This window comes from Pecten maximus, chromosome 10 (assembly GCF_902652985.1).
Source record: "Pecten maximus chromosome 10, xPecMax1.1, whole genome shotgun sequence".
Lineage (NCBI taxonomy): Eukaryota > Metazoa > Mollusca > Bivalvia > Pectinida > Pectinidae > Pecten > Pecten maximus.
In genome coordinates, this window is record NC_047024.1 from 18,855,813 (window position 1) to 18,876,468 (window position 20,656).

The 20,656-nt window shown below is 39.0% G+C and overlaps 2 protein-coding genes across 2 annotated transcripts in view; both read left to right on the forward strand.

Moving 5' to 3' along the window:
* The window catches only part of LOC117335474, a 116,535-nt gene that overhangs the window by 24,451 nt on the left and 71,428 nt on the right, over positions 1 to 20,656 (forward strand). The gene's annotated exons all lie outside the window — the stretch shown is intronic.
* On the forward strand, positions 7,024 to 7,851 carry LOC117336564 (proteoglycan 4-like). Its single transcript, XM_033897175.1, has one exon. It carries the CDS (start codon positions 7,024 to 7,026, stop codon positions 7,849 to 7,851), a length of 828 nt encoding a protein of 275 aa, XP_033753066.1.

Consider the following 20,656-nt stretch of genomic DNA (forward strand, 5'->3'; position numbering starts at 1 on the left):
GTCCAGATTAACAAGGTTATTTTGTTCACAAACCAAAGTATCCAGACTAACAAGATTCTAATGTACACAAACCAAAGTGTCCACACTAACAAGGTTCTAATGTCTACAAACCAAAGTTTCCAGACTAACAAGGCTCCATCCGTTGTATACAAAAAAAAAGTATCTGCACAGCAAAAAATGCCAATAACCATAAAAAAACACTTTCAATATAGATATTGGTGCATGCGGTGGGATGATGTCCATTAATAAAAGTCCCTTGTGGGAAATTGAAAGCACTCCAAAGTAATAGACATTAACGGCACATATGGTTTATACACCGTATATACTAGATCGAACAGAACCAGTCATACTACACATAAATGTCCACTTCCATTGATTTTACAACAACTGCTCCTGCTTACGGGATGGTTATCTACAGACGACACACCCCGACATGTATAGCGACACTCAGCACCATTATCGCAAATTGCATGGGCACTCTATTATCAAACACGAGTTTACACACTCTCAGACAATTGATCGGGGATTTATAAGCATACCTGAGGTAATGAATTGAATGCTGGTTAGGAGAGAAATATGGAACAAGCCAATATCAATAATCCTACAGCGCGCCTTAGATATGGAAGATCATAAATACAAGAATGTAATGTGTGCTATACTAGAAACTGCATGCACTGTCGTTACAGATTCCAATGAAAATGCAATCTCGTATCGTTTTTAGCTTGTAATCCATTAATAAGTTGTAGCATGTAATTGATATTTTAGTCTACATAAAATAGATATTATCATGGCAAGAAAATCCAGTCCGATCAGCATCTGCGTATTTTAAATTGACAACTAAAAACATATTACACAGCTTAGCATATAATGTACATTCCTCTATGTATAACATCCCTTTCTCTTAACAACACCCCCTTCCTCCCCCCCCCCCCCCCATGAAATCGGAATGAAAAGTGACCAAATAAGTTTTCGTCATAGATCACAATGTTTATTTTTCAGTAATATCAATTTACATTAAATGGTTGCAGACATTTTACGTTTTCTCCAATTCTAAGCCATGTGACAATGGAGTAATCTAAACAATAAGACAATCAAACAAAATAATCACAATATTTATTCTTTATCCTCATTAATGATAATGTACTTTACAAGCTAGTCGAACTTATTGTTTTATTTTACACGGCCCTGTGCATCACCGAGGGTGGTTTCTGCAAGCTGTCACTCGGATTTACAATTTATAACGGGTCGTGTGCGATATCACTTCCCTCCCAACACAGTACCCTGGTATTGTCTTTTATGCAGTGATGGTAAATTGTGACACTAAAGCAGTTTAATTCTGTCTCCGGACCATTCCAATATTCTACCTGTCAAATTTCACTGCTAGTCTGGCAATAAAACAGACCATTTTATATTTCTAATTTCACAAATTTCACAGATTAACTTTATTTCAGTATCAATGCCATAAATCCATGACTGGTTGGTTAATTTTTTCTCAGGAATCTTTGCCCATAAATCCATGTGAGTGAATTTGTCCCGATAAGGAAAGGGCGAGTACTAGCAGAAGCTATGACCAGGCCTTGAACGGGCATGAGGTTTTATGAGTCATAGATCGGGACACAATTTAGACAGCTGCACATGCACATGAACAAAGAAATAACGCTCATAAATAATTCACATATCAAGCAGTCCGAAAGAATAGGGCTCCCTGGGATACATTTGGAGGGGGTGATTTGCAAAACCATGGAGCTATCCAAATTTACGCAAGGACCAAAACCCAGAGAAAATGAGTTGGTGTGGTAATGTAGTGTTCCTGCCAACAGAGCAAGCAACCCTCATATCTCAAAGAAAATTGCCAAATTTATATGCAAATTGTAAATTCAATATGGGTTTTGACTTGGCGCATCACAAACCTAATTTGTACCGTGTCTGTTTGGGTAAATCTTTCTGTCTGTATTGGCGACGTAAAAAACGAAATGTCCTGCTGGAGTCGGAGAGCACAAACACATCGCAAACTTGTGAATAAATTAATTTATTTATGACACAAAAACAGAACCCCTGTCTGTGATATTACACTATATCAGCCACAATTTTCAGGAATTAAATGGAATCATGGAATAACAATATGATTTGATCTTTCTGGCACCAGGAAAGTTCACCATTGCATCAATGCCATGAATAAAACCGACATTTCATATAGCATATGCCCTTAAGTGTCTATACTGAGCATATATGATTTTTTTAAAGACACATTTTCATACAAAGATGATATCTGACATTAAAAAGGAAAATTAAAAAAGACAAAATTTCAAATTACAATCCAGACATCATCCATTCTTGTCTATTAAAGATGTCATTTAGCGAAGATACGAAACATTATACCATTATATTCTGACATAATAATCATCGTAATTACGATATCCGACACGGCATGAAATTGATTCTTCTGCCTGATTTGGTTGGAATGACAGTAGATAATTACATATTCTGTATCGGATCTTACATAATGGCTGTTGTATTAGCTAGGCAAGTCAAGATGGCAGATTTATTTGTAAAACTCGTGTGAAAAATGGTAATATCTGGATCTTCAAAAATTGTGGTCAAAACTTTGACTAAAGATCAGATGAACTATATATTTTGAATTGTTCAATTAATATTTCTTTAACTAATTTCTAAATTTCCACCTTGACATATTTTGACCAGAAAATAATATACTCAGAGAATCGAGAAACAAATAATTTGTCACATACAGTATGACAAGAAATGTTTGTGCGTCTTTTCTTTGGTGGTTTGGAGCTTTCAAATTATTTCGTGGGAATAAGCCCTGTGGTAAGCACATGCAACAACGACATAACAATACATACAATAATATTGTTTTTATCTATATTGGTGGTTCCTTAGCAACCTTGAAAACAATAATATTAATCATTATACCATAAATAATTTTTGTTCATAATAATAAATACATTAAATATCAAAACAAGAGATCCCAGATGGATCTTGGCGCCCACCATTGAATGATCTTCATAGGTTCCATGTCAGATTGATCTTTTCTCTACTTTTCCCTTCATTTTACTAATCTGTGCAAATTGAGACATCCATCCAGTACTTTTCAAACAAGGGAATCCTAGCTATATAAGAAATTTGAGATTTAACAATAATGGCTGTTTGTTTGCCAGGTTGTTTTCAGGACAGACTGGTCCAAAAATGCAATACAAGGGACCAAGGGGAACCTACTTATGAAATTTGAGAAAGATCCATTCAATACTTTGAGAAATAGCGATAACAAACTTCAATTGTCAAAATCCAAGATGGCTGCCTGTCAGCCATGTTGTTTTCTGATTGGTCTCAAAACGCAAAATGCATAACTAGGCACCAAGAGAAACCTACATATGAAATTTCAGAAAGATCCATTCAGTACTTTCTCAGAAATAGCGATAACAAACTTCAATTGTCAAAATCAAAGACGGCTGCCTGTCGGCCATGTTGTTTTCCGATTGGTCTCAAATCGCAATATGCATAACGAGGCACCAAGGGGAACCTGCATATGAAATTTGAGAAAGATCCCTTCAGTACTTTCTCAGAAATAGCGATAACAAACTTCAATTGTCAAAATCCAAGATGGCGGCCTGTCGGCCATGTTGTTTTCCGATTGGTCTCAAATCGCAATATGCATAACGAGGCACCAAGGGGAAACCTGCATATGAAATTTGAGAAAGATCCCTTCAGTACTTTCTCAGAAATAGCGATAACAAACTTCAATTGTCAAAATCCAAGATGGCGGCCTGTCGGCCATGTTGTTTTCACATTGGTCTGAAAACGCAATATGCATAACTAGGCACCAAGGGGAATCTTCATATGAAATTTGAGAAAGATCCCTTCAGTACTTTCTCAGAAATAGCGATAACAAACTTCAATTGTCAAAATCAAAGATGGCTGCCTGTCGGCCATGTTGTTTTCCGATTGGTCTCAAATAGCAATATGCATAACTAGGCACCAAGGGGAACCTGCATATGAAATTTGAGAAAGATCCCTTCAGTACTTTCTCAGAAATAGCGATAACAAACTTCAATTGTCAAAATCAAAGATGGCTGCCTGTCGGCCATGTTGTTTTCCGATTGGTCTCAAATCGCAATATGCATAACTAGGCACCAAGGGGAATCTTCATATGAAATTTGAGAAAGATCCCTTCAGTACTTTCTCAGAAATAGCGATAACAAACTTCAATTGTCAAAATCCAAGATGGCTGTGATGGCTGTCTGTCGGCCATGTTGTTTTCAGATTGGTCTCAAAACGCAATATGCATAACTAGGCACCAAGGGAAACCTACATATGAAATTTGAGAAAGATCCATTCAGTACTTTCTCAGAAATAGCGATAACAAACATCAATTGTCAAAATCAAAGATGGCTGCCTGTCGGCCATGTTGTTTTCCGATTGATCTCAAATCGCAATATGCATAACTAGGCACCAAGGGGAACCTGCATATGAAATTCCAGAAAGATCCCTTCAGTACTTTCTCAGAAATAGCGATAACAAACTTCAATTGTCAAAATCCAAGATGGCTGCCTGTCAGCCATGTTGTTTTCAGATTGGTCTCAAAACGCATTATGCATAACTAGGCACCAAGGGAAATCTTCATATTTAATTTGAGAAAGATCCCTTCAGTACTTTCTCAGAAATAGCGATAACAAACTTCAATTGTCAAAATCCAAGATGGCTGCCTGTCGGCCATGTTGTTTTCAGATTGGTCTCAAAACGCAATATGCATAACTAGGCACCAAGGGGAACCTACATATGAAATTTGAGAAAGATCCCTTCAGTACTTTCTGAGAAATAGCGATAACAAGAATTGTTTACGGACGGACGGACGGACCACGGACCACGGACGCAGGGCGATTTGAACAGCCCACCATCTGATGATGGTGGGCTAAAAAAGAAAACCCGCTAACTTGAAGATCAATTTTTTCTTCACTTCAGAAAACTTAAAGGTCATTCTTTTCTTTTTCCAAAGATCAAAGACTAAACCCAACTCCCAAAAAGTCTTGGATAAAAGAAAACTCAGACAATGACTCCTGCTCCTCAGTAGTTCAGTAACATTGTCTGCCCCAGATACATTGATAAATGACTAAATCTGTCTGTCCTGACAAGTCTGAGATCTCTCCAAATTTCCGTTCCAGTATTGAGCTGGAGTGAGATGGAGATGGCTTGGAGCAGATAAGATGAATATTCTCTCATCATAGATTTATGTTTGAGTTTCAATGCTCGATATAAGACAGCCTGGTACCATTGTGTCTCATACCAATGCCAAACTTCATTTACAGCACACAAAAATATCAGAATTTCTCTTTGAAAGCATCCATAGCTCCCAGTCTCAGTTCCAAACATCATAATCACAAAAGACAATCTCACTACTTCACAAATTATTTTTTTACAAAATATATCTATTATGCAAATTTTCTTGCAAAACAATGTCTTTATATGAAAATTTCGTAATTATAGGATTGAGATATCATGGATAATTGTTTCTCAAACTCTGTTACCCTCCTGCAAATTTTTTATCACAATAAAAAAGTTTGTAACCTTTCGAACACCATGACACCCAGGCAAGACAAGACCGATTCCTCCCCCAGAATTTAGTCATCACGAAAACTGAGATAATACCAGGTTGTCATAGACATGATGGGTTACTATGGAATAGGCCTACATAATTGACTGGACTTGGCGGAGAGAACATGTCAAATGAACTGCATTTGACAATTCAGTTTCACGGCAGGGCTATAATTAAAACTGTGGACCACTACAATACAAATCGTCATCAACATTTTACCATGTCCAGCTTCACGGAACAATGGATGCATCTTTTATATCTAATTACAGATCGAGAGAAAGTGCTGTTTTATAATACGGTCAGGTCTGAAGAGCTAGAATTGTCCTGATAACAGTGTACTTTAGTACTAAACATAGGACCTCCCCCTCCATCTTCATTACTGCCGTCTTTATCCAACATCCCTGTCACTCACACCCTCCTATCAAACATCTCTCTCACTGCAATCCTCATTTCCCATAATCTCCCATCTTTTCCTGTACTCCCCTCTTGTCCCTGTACCTTTCCTTCCCCTTTCTTCCTCAGTCCATCTTTCCTTTCTCTGCCCCTACCACTCCCCAAACCCCTCTTACATCAACATTTCCCTCTTCTTCCCTTTCTACCCCCCCCCCCCCCCCCCTTCCCTCCCCCCTTCTCCTTCTCCTTTCCAAACATCTCACGTCTTAATCTGTTTCACATCTCTATAATATACCTCCCTTTCCTGTCCCCTTTTCAAATTTATATATCTAATATCCTCATAACATCCTTTTTTCCCTTTTATATAATATCCCTCATTTGCCCTCATCACATCACAATACCACCTTTTTCCCTCACCACACCCTAATTCCCTCCACCTCCCTCACCACACCCTAATTCCCTCCACCTCCCTCACCACACCCTAATTCCCTCCACCTCCCTCACCACACCCTAATTCCCTCCACCTCCCTCACCACACCCTAATCCCCCACCCCTCACCACACCCTACCCTACCACCGCCCTCACACACACCCGTAGCCCAGCACACCCCGGCACACAGCCTAAGTCCCGCCACCGCCCGCAACCACACCCGAAGGCCCGCCACTCCCGCACCACACCCGAATGCCCGCCACCGCCCGCACCACAGCCGTAAGGCCCGCCACCTCCGCACCAGACCCGAAGCCCGCCACCGCCCGCACCACACCCGAAGCCCGCCACCGCCGACCACATCCGAAGGCCCGCCACGGCCGCACCAGACCCGAAGCCCGCCACACCGCCCGCACCAACCCGAAGCCCCCCACCTCCCTCACCACAAACAAATTCCCTCCACCTCCCTCACCACAAACAAATTCCCTCCACCTCCCTCACCACAAACAAATTCCCTCCACCTCCCTCACCACACCCTAATTCCCTCCACCTCCCTCACCACAACCTAATTCCCTCCACCCCCTCACCACAACCTAATGGCCCGCCACCGCCCGCACCACACCCGAAGGCCCGCCACCGCCCGCACCACACCCGAATGGCCCGCCACCGCCCGCACCACACCCGAAGGCCCGCCACCGCCAACACCACAGACGAAGGCCCGCCACCGCCCGCACCACAACCGAAGGCCCGCCACCGCCCGCACCACAACCGGAAGGCCCGCCACGGCCCGCCCCACACCGAAGGCCCGCCACCGCCCGCACCACACCCGAAGGCCCGCCACCGCCCGCACCACACACGAAGGCCCGCCACCGCCCGCACCACACCCGAAGGCCCGCCACCGCCCGCACCACACCCGAAGGCCCGCCACCGCCCGCACCACACCCGAAGGCCCGCCACGGCCCGACCACAACCGAAGGCCCGCCACCGCCCGCACCACACACGGAGCGCCCGCACGGCCCACCAACACCCGAAGGCCCCACCGCCCCACCACAACCCGAGCCCGCAACGCCCGCACCACACACGTAGTGCCGCCACTCCCGTCACCACACCCGAATCCCTCCACCGCCCGCACCACAACCGAAGGCCCCCAACTCCCCACAACAACCGAATTCCCTGCCACGTCCGCACCACACCCTGATCCCCACGCCCGCCACCACACCCCGAAGCCGCCACCGCCCGCACCACACACGAAGTCCCTCCACTCGCCCACCACACCCGAATGCCGCCACCGCCGCACCACACCCGAAGGCCCGTCCACATCCCGCACCACACCCGAAGTCCGCCACGCCCGCACCACACCGAATGCCCGCCACCGTCCCGACCACAACCAATTCCCTCCACCTCCCTGCAAAACCACACCCTAATCCCTCCAACCGCCCTCACTACACCTTATTCCCTCCACCGTCCCCACACCCCAACCATAAGCCTCACTAGCCCGCACCACAAACACGAAAGTCCCTCCAACTCCCGCACCCACACCCAAGCATGACCTTCAATGCGCACAACCCGAAGACCCCCATTCCGCACCACAACGAAGGTCCGAACCTCCCTCACCACAAAATCCCTCCGACACCGCACCAAACCACAAGGGAAACCCCAAAGGAGTCCCGCCACCTCCCCACCACAACTAATCCAGCACGCCCTCACCACACCAAGTCCTCACACTCCCACCACACGAAGGCCGCCACGCCGCACCAAACGAAGGCCGCCACCGCCTGCACCAAAAAAAGGCCAGCCACGCCCGACCACACCCGAAGGCCCGCCACCGCCACCAACCACACCCGAAGCCCGCAACCGCTCCACCAAACAAAAATGGCCGCCAACCGCCAACACCAAAACCGAAGGCCAGCACCGCGTCACCAAACCGAAGCCCAGCCACCGACACAAAGAAGGGCCCCCCACAAAACCTCACCCCCCACCAAAAAGGGAGGAAAAGAAGGGAAAAGAAAGGAAAAAAAAAAAAGGGGACCCCAAAAAAAAAGGGGACCCCCCAAAAAAAAAACCCCCCCCCCCCAAAAAAAACCAAAAAGGGACCCCCCAAAAAAAAAAAAACCCCCCCCCCCAAAAAAAAAAAAAAAAAAAAAAAAAGGGGGGAAAAAAAAGGGGCAAAAAAAAAAGGGGAAAAAAAGGAAAAAAAACCCCCCAAAAAAAAAAAAAAAAAAAAAAAAGGCCCAAAAAAAAACCCCCCCGGGCCCCCCCCCCCGGCCCCCCCCCAAAAAAAATTTTTCCCCCCAAAAAAAAAAAAAGGCCCCAAAAAAGGCCCCCAAAAAATTTAAAAAAAAAAAAGGCCCCCCCCCCCAAAAAAAAAAACCCCCCCCCCCCAAAAAAAAAAACCCCCAACCCCCAAAAAAAGGAACCCCCCCAAAACCCAAGGAAAAAAAAAAAAACCCCCCCCAAAACCCCAAAGGGGAAAAAAAAAAACCCCCCCCCCCGGGGGAAAAAAAAAAAAAGGGGGGGCCCCCCCAAAAAAAAAAACCCGGGGGGCCCCCCAAAAAAAAGGGCCCCCCCAAAAAAAGGGAAACCGGGAACTACCACAACCTAATTCCCTCCACCTCCCTCACCACAACCTAATTCCCTCCACCTCCCTCACCACAACCTAATTCCCTCCACTTCCCTCACCACACCCTAATTCCCTCCACCTCCACTAGGGATTAGAAATGTGTAATTTTCCTCGCCCCAGTGTAGATTTTGAACACATTTCTCTATAAATCACACAGGTTCTTTTTTATTCACACACGTTCGCTAAAAATCACACAAATTTTCAAAATTCACATAGGTTCCCTAAAAATCACACAGCGTCGGTAAACATCACAGTGGCCCGGTAAAAATCACACAGGACCACGATGAATCATGGCACGACTGTGTACCATGGTGTAACCTGCGTGCATTCGGCACACCTTGGTAGATTATATAGGGTAGTAGTATCTGCCGAGGTGTGCCGAACGCCATGCATGCAGTGAGAGCCTGATCATGACAAACTGTTTATGGTGCGTTTCTTTTCACTTCCATATATCTCAGAATTAAGAAAATACAATTTACGTGATGGTAAGTATATTTGTAGATTAAAAATATATGCTTGTTTCAGATATTAAACATATCACCAAAATGTTTAATGGCGTTTGTTATTTATTGTTTTCTCCATTATCGATATAGCTATACAGACCTACTGTAAATGCCAGTCAGCTGTGTACAAAAGCTTAATATACAGATTAAACAGATAAACTGTTTATGGTGTTTCTTTTTTATTTTCATAGGTCTGAGAATTAAGAAATTCTACGTAATATTTACGTCATGGTGAGTATATTTGTAGATTGAAAATATATGCTTGTGTCAGAATTATTAAACATATCACCAAAATGTTTAATGGCGTTTGTTATTATTATTTTCACCATTATCGATATAGCTATACAGACCTACTGTAAATGCCAGTCAGCTGTGTACAAAAGCTAAATATACAGATAAATTGTCTATGGTGTTTCTTTTCACTTTCATAGGTCTGAGAATTAAGAGAAATTAATCTACGTACAATTTACGTGATGGTGAGTATATTTGTAGATTAAAAATATGTGCTTGTGTCAGAATTATTAAACATCTCACCAAAATGTTTAATGGCGTTTGTTATTATTACTTATCATTATTATTTTCCTATCGGAGATATAGAGATACGTATTGCAGTTCGGTGTCGGTAAGTAGATTTGTGACTTCAATGAAACGTGTTGATTATAAAGTTTCTCAAAATAAACATATTGACCATCTATTGAAACATACATACCATATGATTATTAAACGTTTCACGCAAAGATGTAACAGTGTTGTTTTTATTACCTTCGAAAAAACTACAAGCATGGCAGCGACGTATCGGTTTGTGGCAGCCACGTCACGGTTGAGCGCGTTCACCTTTGTGTTATGAAGCTTGTAATCACACACGTGTAGCGAGAATGTGACCTTGACGATCGGCAAGTAAACTTGTGAACTCCATGATTTGGCTGAATCAAAGCTCTGACAATTAAATGTGTACCAACCGATTTATGGTAGTTTTTGTTTTCATTTCTTTTCGGGGACATTGATGAGTTGATTAGTGGATTAAAATCATCCTGTAGAACAATATGAATCCCCTGTGACAGATACATATCACGGAATTATTAAATGTCACTCGCAAAGTTGCATTATGTTGTTGTTGTTAGTATTTTTACATGAGATAACTGTTCGTGACCGGCATGTGTCGGGACACATGTACACAAATCGAGAGCATAAACACTGTTGCGTACGAAATGACAGGAATCTAGTTTTGTACGTTACATCTTGCTTAAGTTGTAATACTGGATTATCATATTTGTTTTGCACGACGACCGCGTAGTCTTTGATGACATTTCATCTTTAGTAGATGGAACTGTGTTGTTTAGCCCTGCTAATATTTTAGGTAACTGCAATCAGGCTGCTACGATCATTTACTTGATCACATGCATCTCAGTCCTTGATACGATAAGGTTTAGGCTACACGGGAATGATCCTACAATTAATATTATTGATTTTTTTCTAATAATAGTAATTGTTATTTATTTGAATTGAGTAATTAAAACAAATAAAGTAGTTCGACATAATTGCATTATAATAGTAAATCATTTCTCGCATGCTTTTTTTTATCATATAAGTAGAGGGCCTGAAAATTTCCCGACGATTCAATTTTTTAATGACTTAATATTTCATTTTTTTGTAGGTACCAAGTCCGAGGTTACAACAATGAAACAGCATACGACACCCGCGACAAGACAGAAAATTCTTTGATAAGCAAACGATTATTGTTGTATATATCGGCTCTTATTTTAGCATACACAGATCCCTGGAATCAATATTTGTGTCGTGTGTAAGTAATTTGGTATGTACAACTGTATTTGAATTTAGCCATTTACATGTGTCATATATTTCAGTACAGCCTAAATATTTACTTATGGATGTATATGTGAACGTCTTTCATTTTGTTTTGTTACCATGCTATCCTTTCTTTAGGTCAATGATGGTATGTATCGGAACAAAATCACTGGTAATGTATGACTCTACCTATTGTCTTCCAAGAAAAGATGGGTCAATTGCCTTGGCTATTCCGTGACGGACTCCAGACTAATGGAAGTGCGAAGTGCCAGCTGTCAATCAAGTTCACTTAAAAGCGTGTGATATAATTCATTTTTATAGAGTCTTTAACATAATCCCACAGAAAATAACAAGACGTTTTTTTACATTAATTTAGGACTTCCTTCAAAAATCATTTGAGAAATATACACATCATTCCAGCTTCTTCGTTCTCCTGCATGTTGTTCTCGTCTTTCTGTTTTATGTCACAAGATCGCCTCTGGTGGCGACATTTGTCACTTTTCTTCCAGTACCTCGAAGAAGTATCATGCTCAACGGTAACGACGTAGCGAAATGACATCGACTTAACTACACTACCTTATTTTGAACCACCTCTCGTCCAATCGTTTCAGTTTTTGGATCTGTAAAGAGCTGAATTCCACGCGCACTAATTAAGCAGACCTTTGATGAAATTATCCAATTTTTATCAAATATTATATGTCAGCAAGTTAAGCAGCTTTGATATAGTGGTAGTCACGCCTTCACGGCTCAGTGCACAAAAACACTATGTCAGTCTACAAACCAGTGGTGTCTCTAATCACTCTATGCATGTCCCTGATAAACAATTGGCCAATCTAATTAAAATCTAGATGGTCATTCTCACTACGTTACATGAACATCTAACAACATCCCATTTGGGGTCACGTTCTGATGACCTCTGAGATGTGTGTATTTCACTTTCAGGGCGAATTGGCATTTTGTCGACATCATCGAAGCAAAATATTTCGTCACAGCAGGCATCTGGAGCAAACCATTTCGACACAGTATATAGCTATATGCTTTATGGGACGAAATGACTTGAAATAAATTGACAGATTATACAAGCTATGCACTTTAGTCATGCTAATTCGGCATATAAAATTCACTTCCAAGATTCTGTAGTCGTTTGATTGGCTAATTTAAAAGGTCACACTGACGTGACCCCTTATGGAATGTTGTTAGATGTTCATATAACGTAGTGAGAATGACCATCTAGATTTTAATTAGATTGACAATTAGCAGTATTCAAGCCTCGCTTGGACCCTGCCGTCCCTCGTGTCTCTGTGTGCTAACGTTTCCGATATCCCCTGAAAAGGGTGGCGGGTGGTTATTTGATAATACGTTTAGATGTATCTGAATTATCCAGTGAAAGAATATCATAGAATAAGATTGTAGTCGTTTAAAAAAATCCACTGATTTCAGATCTGCAGGTTGACATCTTGGCCTACTGAAAAAAAATTGCATCCAATTTTTGTTGATGATTCGTCGCATCTCTGAATTATATAAATGTAATTGAATGCAATGAATAATGACGTCTATAATAACCAACCCTACCTATGTTGTAAGACAAAATGCCTATTTTAAAGCTTAATAACATCGGATCAGAGGGACTAGATGAGTTGCCATATGATCCAGAACATATTGTAATCTAAACTTTATTTATTTTACAACAATCAAGAAACATGTTATTGCCACCGGAAATGGTGGTTTAATTTCTCATTCTGGGTCATAGGAACGTGTCAAAATCCTGTGTCGTATCTGTGAGTTTGGATTCCGTGCCAGTGTGAGTTCTATAGTTTTAGCTGGTAGTCATACAGAGTGGTTTGTATAAATGACATGTTTCGGGCGTCTGACGTTGAAAGACGGATTTTTATTTGAAGCATATTACATCGTAATCTACCAGTATATAAAATTATCCCTATAGTCCCGTGATGTACCCAGTCTTGTCTATTTCAAGTCAAGATCATAACCAGTCAAGACTACTCTTACATATCATATATATGGAACGTCTAATCACAATAAACTACAAAGATGGCGTCCGCATTCGCAGAGGCTTATCTAATAGTCGTAAGCTACGTATGAATCGTTCATTTACCAACAAATGTAAGGTGATTTGATCTATGTGGTTTCCACTGGAAAGGCTCTGGTGATCGGACGAGTACGGTTATTTGAATAGGCGAGAGTATCATACAGACTTTATTGTCCAAGATTGATCAATATTAAAATTTATGTACAAAATCCATCTGTAAGGAAGGGACTGACAGTACAGCATTCCCAAATTGTCATATCGCACACATTTTACAGTAAGAGTGAATGGTAATTTGAGATATCTACCACGTATGGAAATGGTAATAAAAATATGTAAAAAAAACCACGTCATTTGTATGTCATTTTTCAGTGTATGAAGATTATTATTATATTGAAGTAATTAGGTGCGTCCAATCATAGCTATGACGACCCGTTTAAAGTTTTCACTGGCTTGAGCTACTAATAAATAATGATGTATTTTGCCCTGCTGTTGTGTATTAAATTTTGAGGAAAACCTGGTCATGAAAATTATGGTTGTCTTTGATTTTTAGTTCTTATCGCATTAAAATAGCGTCTATATTTGATATCATCAAATGAATGATGAAGAGGCTAATCTGATAGCTGTAAGGCAAGAACCGTTCAGTTACCAACTAAGGTAAGGTGATTTGACATATATGGTTTCTACTAGAAGGTGTGAAAATTTACCTGTGCTGATGACATTGGTGCTCTCGGTCCCCTGGTCCCTCTGTCGATGATTGGGGATGAATATGGCGGTGTCTTCCCACTCAGCCAACATATCCTATTTTAACATTGGGGGTAGGAACAATAGAGAACAATAGGCACTAATTACAGGCAAGTTATAGCCTGTTTTGGAGAAGTACTTGATTCTCAGGTTACCTGTGTTACCTGTATTACCTGTGCTACATGCTGTTATCAGTTTGTAGATAATGTATACTAAATGTATATGTATCACAAATACTTTTATTATATTAAAAAATTAAAATAAAATAACTCAAATTTTCATAAATTACTGAAAATAATTCATTTTTCTATATCTTTCATTGTTAAAAATTTCACACTATCATAATTATTATGTTTTATAAATAAAACAGAAAATACGTTTGTTCAATTTTTACCTTTACATTGAAAGGTCACATTATCAATACGTTTAAGTCAACGTTACCTGTTTCATTGTAATATATAACAGGTATATATAATGTACTTAAGAGAAAACGATTAAAAACAAAACACTTTAAATCACATTTTAATAGTTCAAGTAAAACAAATCATGTATGATAGTGAAACTGATTGAATAATAAAGCACAAATCAGTATAATCCTAGAAAGCACGGATAAAGTTCACAATATCACCAAAGTCAATTAATCATATCGGCGGTTCTCATATATGCAGTCTTCACATACGAAATTATTCACGTAATAAATAGTTCAATCTTATTATTACAAAGAAATACTAGTCTATATAATTGTCACTTCCTTTAACACGAGTATATGGTAATCATAACCCTTGCAGGTTCAAGTTGCTTTATGAAATTGAATGTTAAATTACGCTTGTATATAATCTTTAGAATACACAAGTTCAATTTCTCAAAGTATATCATAAACACTTAGGTCCCTTTATGAAATTGAATGTTAATGTTCAGGAAACAGCAAGTGTTCAGAGAAAAATAACTAATGGATCTGGTAAAATGATTGGACCAAGGTGTATACTGTTTATTTTAATTTTGAGGGAATAACAATTGGTTGTTTTTGTGTTGGTTACATACTAATACTCTTGTAAACAGTTTTGACTACATATCATTGAAGTTTATGCCGTTAACTCTTTATGTGATTTTAACAAAATGCACCTTTATTTTTGTTGAAACAATAATTCCATTTGTAAGAATTAGTTGCTTATTATAAGATAGTAATCATATCTAATTGAAAGGGAGAAAAGAACAAGGGAAACAATGATTGAAAGTACACTGTATATCATTGTTACCTGTATATGGTGCATTTTTAATTATGAAAGATTTTTCCGTTATTTCATTTTTGAAGTGTTGTGTACTATCATTATTAATATAAGTAATAAATTATCAGTATATGTATTCTGTTATTAATACGTACACATGAATGTATATTTTTAAAGGTATTCTTAAACATTTTCATCAATTTTATTGTTAGTCACCTTTGAGTCCCATGTATACGTATACTGAAACAGACTATACCTACATTTTCCACAGGTAAACTCAAGTAATGTTTATATAGCAAAAACAACATGTTGGCTGAGTGGGAATGAACCAATTGTCCAGATTTCCACTTACCTCGAGAGTTCATAAGAATATTTCAGGACGAAACAAAAACCTCATCATACCCAGGACTATGTTTTTCATGAGAAAATTCAGCATTATGCCAATATTCGTAGCATATCATTGTAGCGAGATTTAAAGAAATCATTGAAATTTTAGTTACATGGATCAGTATACTCGACTCCTTCCACATGCTTTTAGAGCTGGGTACAGGTATTTTTGCACCTGGTTAAAATCATAAATGTATGCATATATTGTAACTATAATCTACACATTTAAAAAAGGCATAATTATTGCAGAACGTGAATTACGGCAACTTCCTTTTACAAATGAACTTTTTTTTTACATTTTTCTTTGTAAATACAAACAACACTTTTCTAGATAGTGATAGTTCGAACATTAATTGTTTATATTGAATCTATTTTCCCCGACAAACTCCCATGGAAGCTCGCAGGGATCGTCACCGAGAAAAAGAAAAATGCAAAGACTTTGACCAACAGACACGTTTTAAGGATAATGGGTTATATGTATTATGATTGCAGAACGTCTTGCAGAATGAGTACGGTAAACCTCCGGTAAGTTCGATCAAAATTAAATAAATATTGACGGACCTGTTCGAATTATTCGAAATTATGCTTCAGAAAATAAGCGTGAGTTCGAACTATTCGAGTCATTATCGGCGAAAATCTCGGCAGAGTAAAATCATTAGACACAAACACATCCATCGTAAATCTGATACGTAACAACGGCGCCCTGAACAATGGCACATTTACAAGTAAGTGAAATGATAATATTTTATTTAATTCAAGTTAATTGATCGTTAAACGTGCTTCATTTCACGATAATTTTGATGGTTATTGCGTGAAGCCACTCGGTTAATGCGTAGCTACAGTAGGCCCCAAAACAGTACAGTACACGTTATATTTGTGGAATGAAAGTTAAACATTTGTACAGTATTATCTTTGCATAGTTTATTTTTTATCTGAATTAGAAACTATCGCTATATAATTGTAATAAATGGTCTGTTTAATACATATAAAGCAGTCTACATAACCTGTTGCGTTTACGAAAGAAAGCATTACTGTAAAAATAGGCGATAGGGTATATGTTGGTAAAATTAGGACAGAACATCAACATGTCTGCTTTTAAATATTCAATTCAATTCATTTTATTGACTTTAAGCTTTACAGCTCATCAGTACATGTCACATATATACAATACAATAAATAGGCGATCACAGCGATATAGCAGTGACATAACAAATATGCCCAGTCGTATTTTCTACTAAACATAGTTGATACCTGCAAAGTTATCCGTCACTAATTGGGACACCTGTGGATTGTTTTGACTGGATATGAATGCTTTTCACGTCACTCAGCACGGCCGGCAACCGATCCTTTCAACTTTACCGCAAGCGACACCTCGCCTGGCCTGCTTTCCTAGCGTGAGGTCGCTGGTTTTCAGGTAATACTTTGATTGGCAATAATTACGAGATGTCCAGTCACAACAAATAACCATAATGCTAAGTTAACACTAAGTATATGTGAAAATACACGGACAATTTCCTACTTTGCCATACAGCGCGAATACAAAGATCGGGGCCTAAATTTGCAATCAGCTGTCTCGCGCGTATTGTATTTTGCAATGTAAAAAAACTTGATTAACGCTTAAATATGTGGCATATTTAAAATCACAGACGCATTCTAATGATCACGTGTACAATCTAATAACCTAAGCATGCTTGCTGATGAAATTTAAATCTTGGCATTTTTTTCTGGGCCGGTCATCGCGAAGCCGAGTCGTCACGAGCATTCAATGGAGTTGGCCGAAAAAAAATCTTACTTTACGTTCTTCACACTGGACAAGTTCGAACTATCCGAAATGGTGTCAGTTATAAACAGTCAGATTACGAACTATTACTAGCTAAACAATTACTGTTTTTATAGAAAAAATGTGTGTTCGAACTACCGCGTGTTCGAATTAATCGGAGGTTTACCGTAGATGTCACGGTTTTTAGCATTGTTTCATTTTTTACAATGTGTAAAAGCAACTTTTAGACCCTGTATTTGTAAATCGCGATCAGTACGACGCTGTAAAACGAACTAAGAAAATCGTCCGTGTTGTCATATACAATGGTTTGTAAACATTTTTATTGTTTAATTGCCATCAAATGTCCATTCATTATTGTCAATCAAGGCGTTATCTGTACACCTGTGCCCCTCACACTAGGTAGGACAGGCCCCGCGGGGTGTCTCGGTAAAGTTGAAAGGATCGGTCGCCCGGTCGTCCCAATTAGCAGTGTGCGATTTTGAGTGTCAAGTAAGCTTGCTAGATATTGGAACTGATTAATAACTTTTTTAACGTAAAAATAGTACTTAAAATAACATGTATTTTTAAAAACATATCATTTCAATATTTTTACAAATTCATGTTTGAAATTCACAATATTTTTAGATGTCTTTCTAGTAGTTGGATGAACATAGATAGATTTGTTAATACTTAAATATTGCATAATGATAATTCTTTTATTTTATGATAAGATGGGTAACATGTTAACTAGGCATATACTTTTTACGAATTTGACTTACATATATATTTGAACATAAAAAGAAATCATAATACTCGCATCCAACCTCAGTAAAACATAGCGGACAGATTCTATTTTCACAAAGAGTTCCGGTCCATCGCCCTGTCTCTACTGAAAAAAATATTGACAACATACACCATTAAAGATGACCCCGCCAATCTCGCCAAAATCCACCACCAGTTTCAGTATTTGAAGTAAAATATACATAACTGTAAAAAACATTCTATAACCAGAGACGTATATACCATGATATACAAGTCTCTGCTATATCATTACTTTTTTTTAACTGTCATTCCTGTGTCAGAAAATTACAATAAATGAAGAAATAATAAAGATCGGATCACATGTTCGTCGCAGATAATCCTCATATTCGTACACCTCATTGAATCAGGCAGGATGTAACCTGCAAAATAAATAAATCGTGTTATAAAACAATAGTTATTGCTAATCACGTACACTTATGACACTGTTATATATTATTACAGCCAGATTGTTGATCACACAAAAATATCAATAAAGTTTGCGTTGTACTTAAACACCAAATATAACTTAAGACGACCATTATATATATTTTTAATTTTCTGGAGTATTGCGGACACAGCGCCATCTACTGAAGGTGAAATGTCATCAAAGACGACACGGATAGATAGTCCGTGTTGTCGTGCAAAACATTAGTCTACTAATACACACACACACACACACACACACACACACACACACACACAAAATCGAATATGATAATCCATAATGTAGGCCAACAATTCAGAAAGATATTACAAAACTAGATCTGCTTAGATTCATGTGTCACTTCGTACGTTACAGTTTTGGTGCTTTCGATCTGTGTACATGTGCCCCGACACATGCCGATCACAAACTCTTATCTCCAGCAAACCTTGCGAGAAACATTTAATAATCTGTGGTATGTATCTGTCACGGGGGATTCATATTGTTCTACAGGATGATTTTAATCCACTAATCAACTCATCAATGTCCCCGGCTCAACGTGAAAAGATATGAAAACAAAAACTACCATAAATCGGTTGGTACACATTTAATTGTCAGAGCTTTGATTCAGCCAAATCATGGAGTTCACAAGTTTACTTGCCGATCGTCAAGGTCACATTCTCGCTACACGTGTGTGATTACAAGCTTCATAACACAAAGGTGAACGCGCTCAACCGTGACGTGGCTGCCACAAACCGATACGTCGCTGCCATGCTTGTAGTTTTTTCGAAGGTAATAAAAACAACACTGTTACATCTTTGCGTGAAACGTTTAATAATCATATGGTATGTATGTTTCAATAGATGGTCAATATGTTTATTTTGAGAAACTTTATAATCAACACGTTTCATTGAAGTCACAAATCTACTTACCGACACCGAACTGCAATACGTATCTCTATATCTCCGATAGGAAAATAATAATGATAAGTAATAATAACAAACGCCATTAAACATTTTGGTGAGATGTTTAATAATTCTGACACAAGCACATATTTTTAATCTACAAATATACTCACCATCACGTAAATTGTACGTAGATTAATTTCTCTTAATTCTCAGACCTATGAAAGTGAAAAGAAACACCATAGACAATTTATCTGTATATTTAGCTTTTGTACACAGCTGACTGGCATTTACAGTAGGTCTGTATAGCTATATCGATAATGGTGAAAATAATAATAACAAACGCCATTAAACATTTTGGTGATATGTTTAATAATTCTGACACAAGCATATATTTTCAATCTACAAATATACTCACCATGACGTAAATATTACGTAGAATTTCTTAATTCTCAGACCTATGAAAATAAAAAAGAAACACCATAAACAGTTTATCTGTTTAATCTGTATATTAAGCTTTTGTACACAGCTGACTGGCATTTACAGTAGGTCTGTATAGCTATATCGATAATGGAGAAAACAATAAATAACAAACGCCATTAAACATTTTGGTGATATGTTTAATATCTGAAACAAGCATATATTTTTAATCTACAAATATACTTACCATCACGTAAATTGTATTTTCTTAATTCTGAGATATATGGAAGTGAAAAGAAACGCACCATAAACAGTTTGTCATGATCAGGCTCTCACTGCATGCATGGCGTTCGGCACACCTCGGCAGATACTACTACCCTATATAATCTACCAAGGTGTGCCGAATGCACGCAGGTTACACCATGGTACACAGTCGTGCCATGATTCATCGTGGTCCTGTGTGATTTTTACCGGGCCACTGTGATGTTTACCGACGCTGTGTGATTTTTAGGGAACCTATGTGAATTGTGAAAATTTGTGTGATTTTTAGCGAACGTGTGTGAATAAAAAAGAACCTGTGTGATTTATAGAGA

Coding starts and splice junctions, on each gene's coding strand:
- LOC117336564 (XM_033897175.1), top strand. CDS start 7,024: ATGGCCCGCCACCGCCCGCACCACACCCGAAGGCCCGCCACCGCCCGC.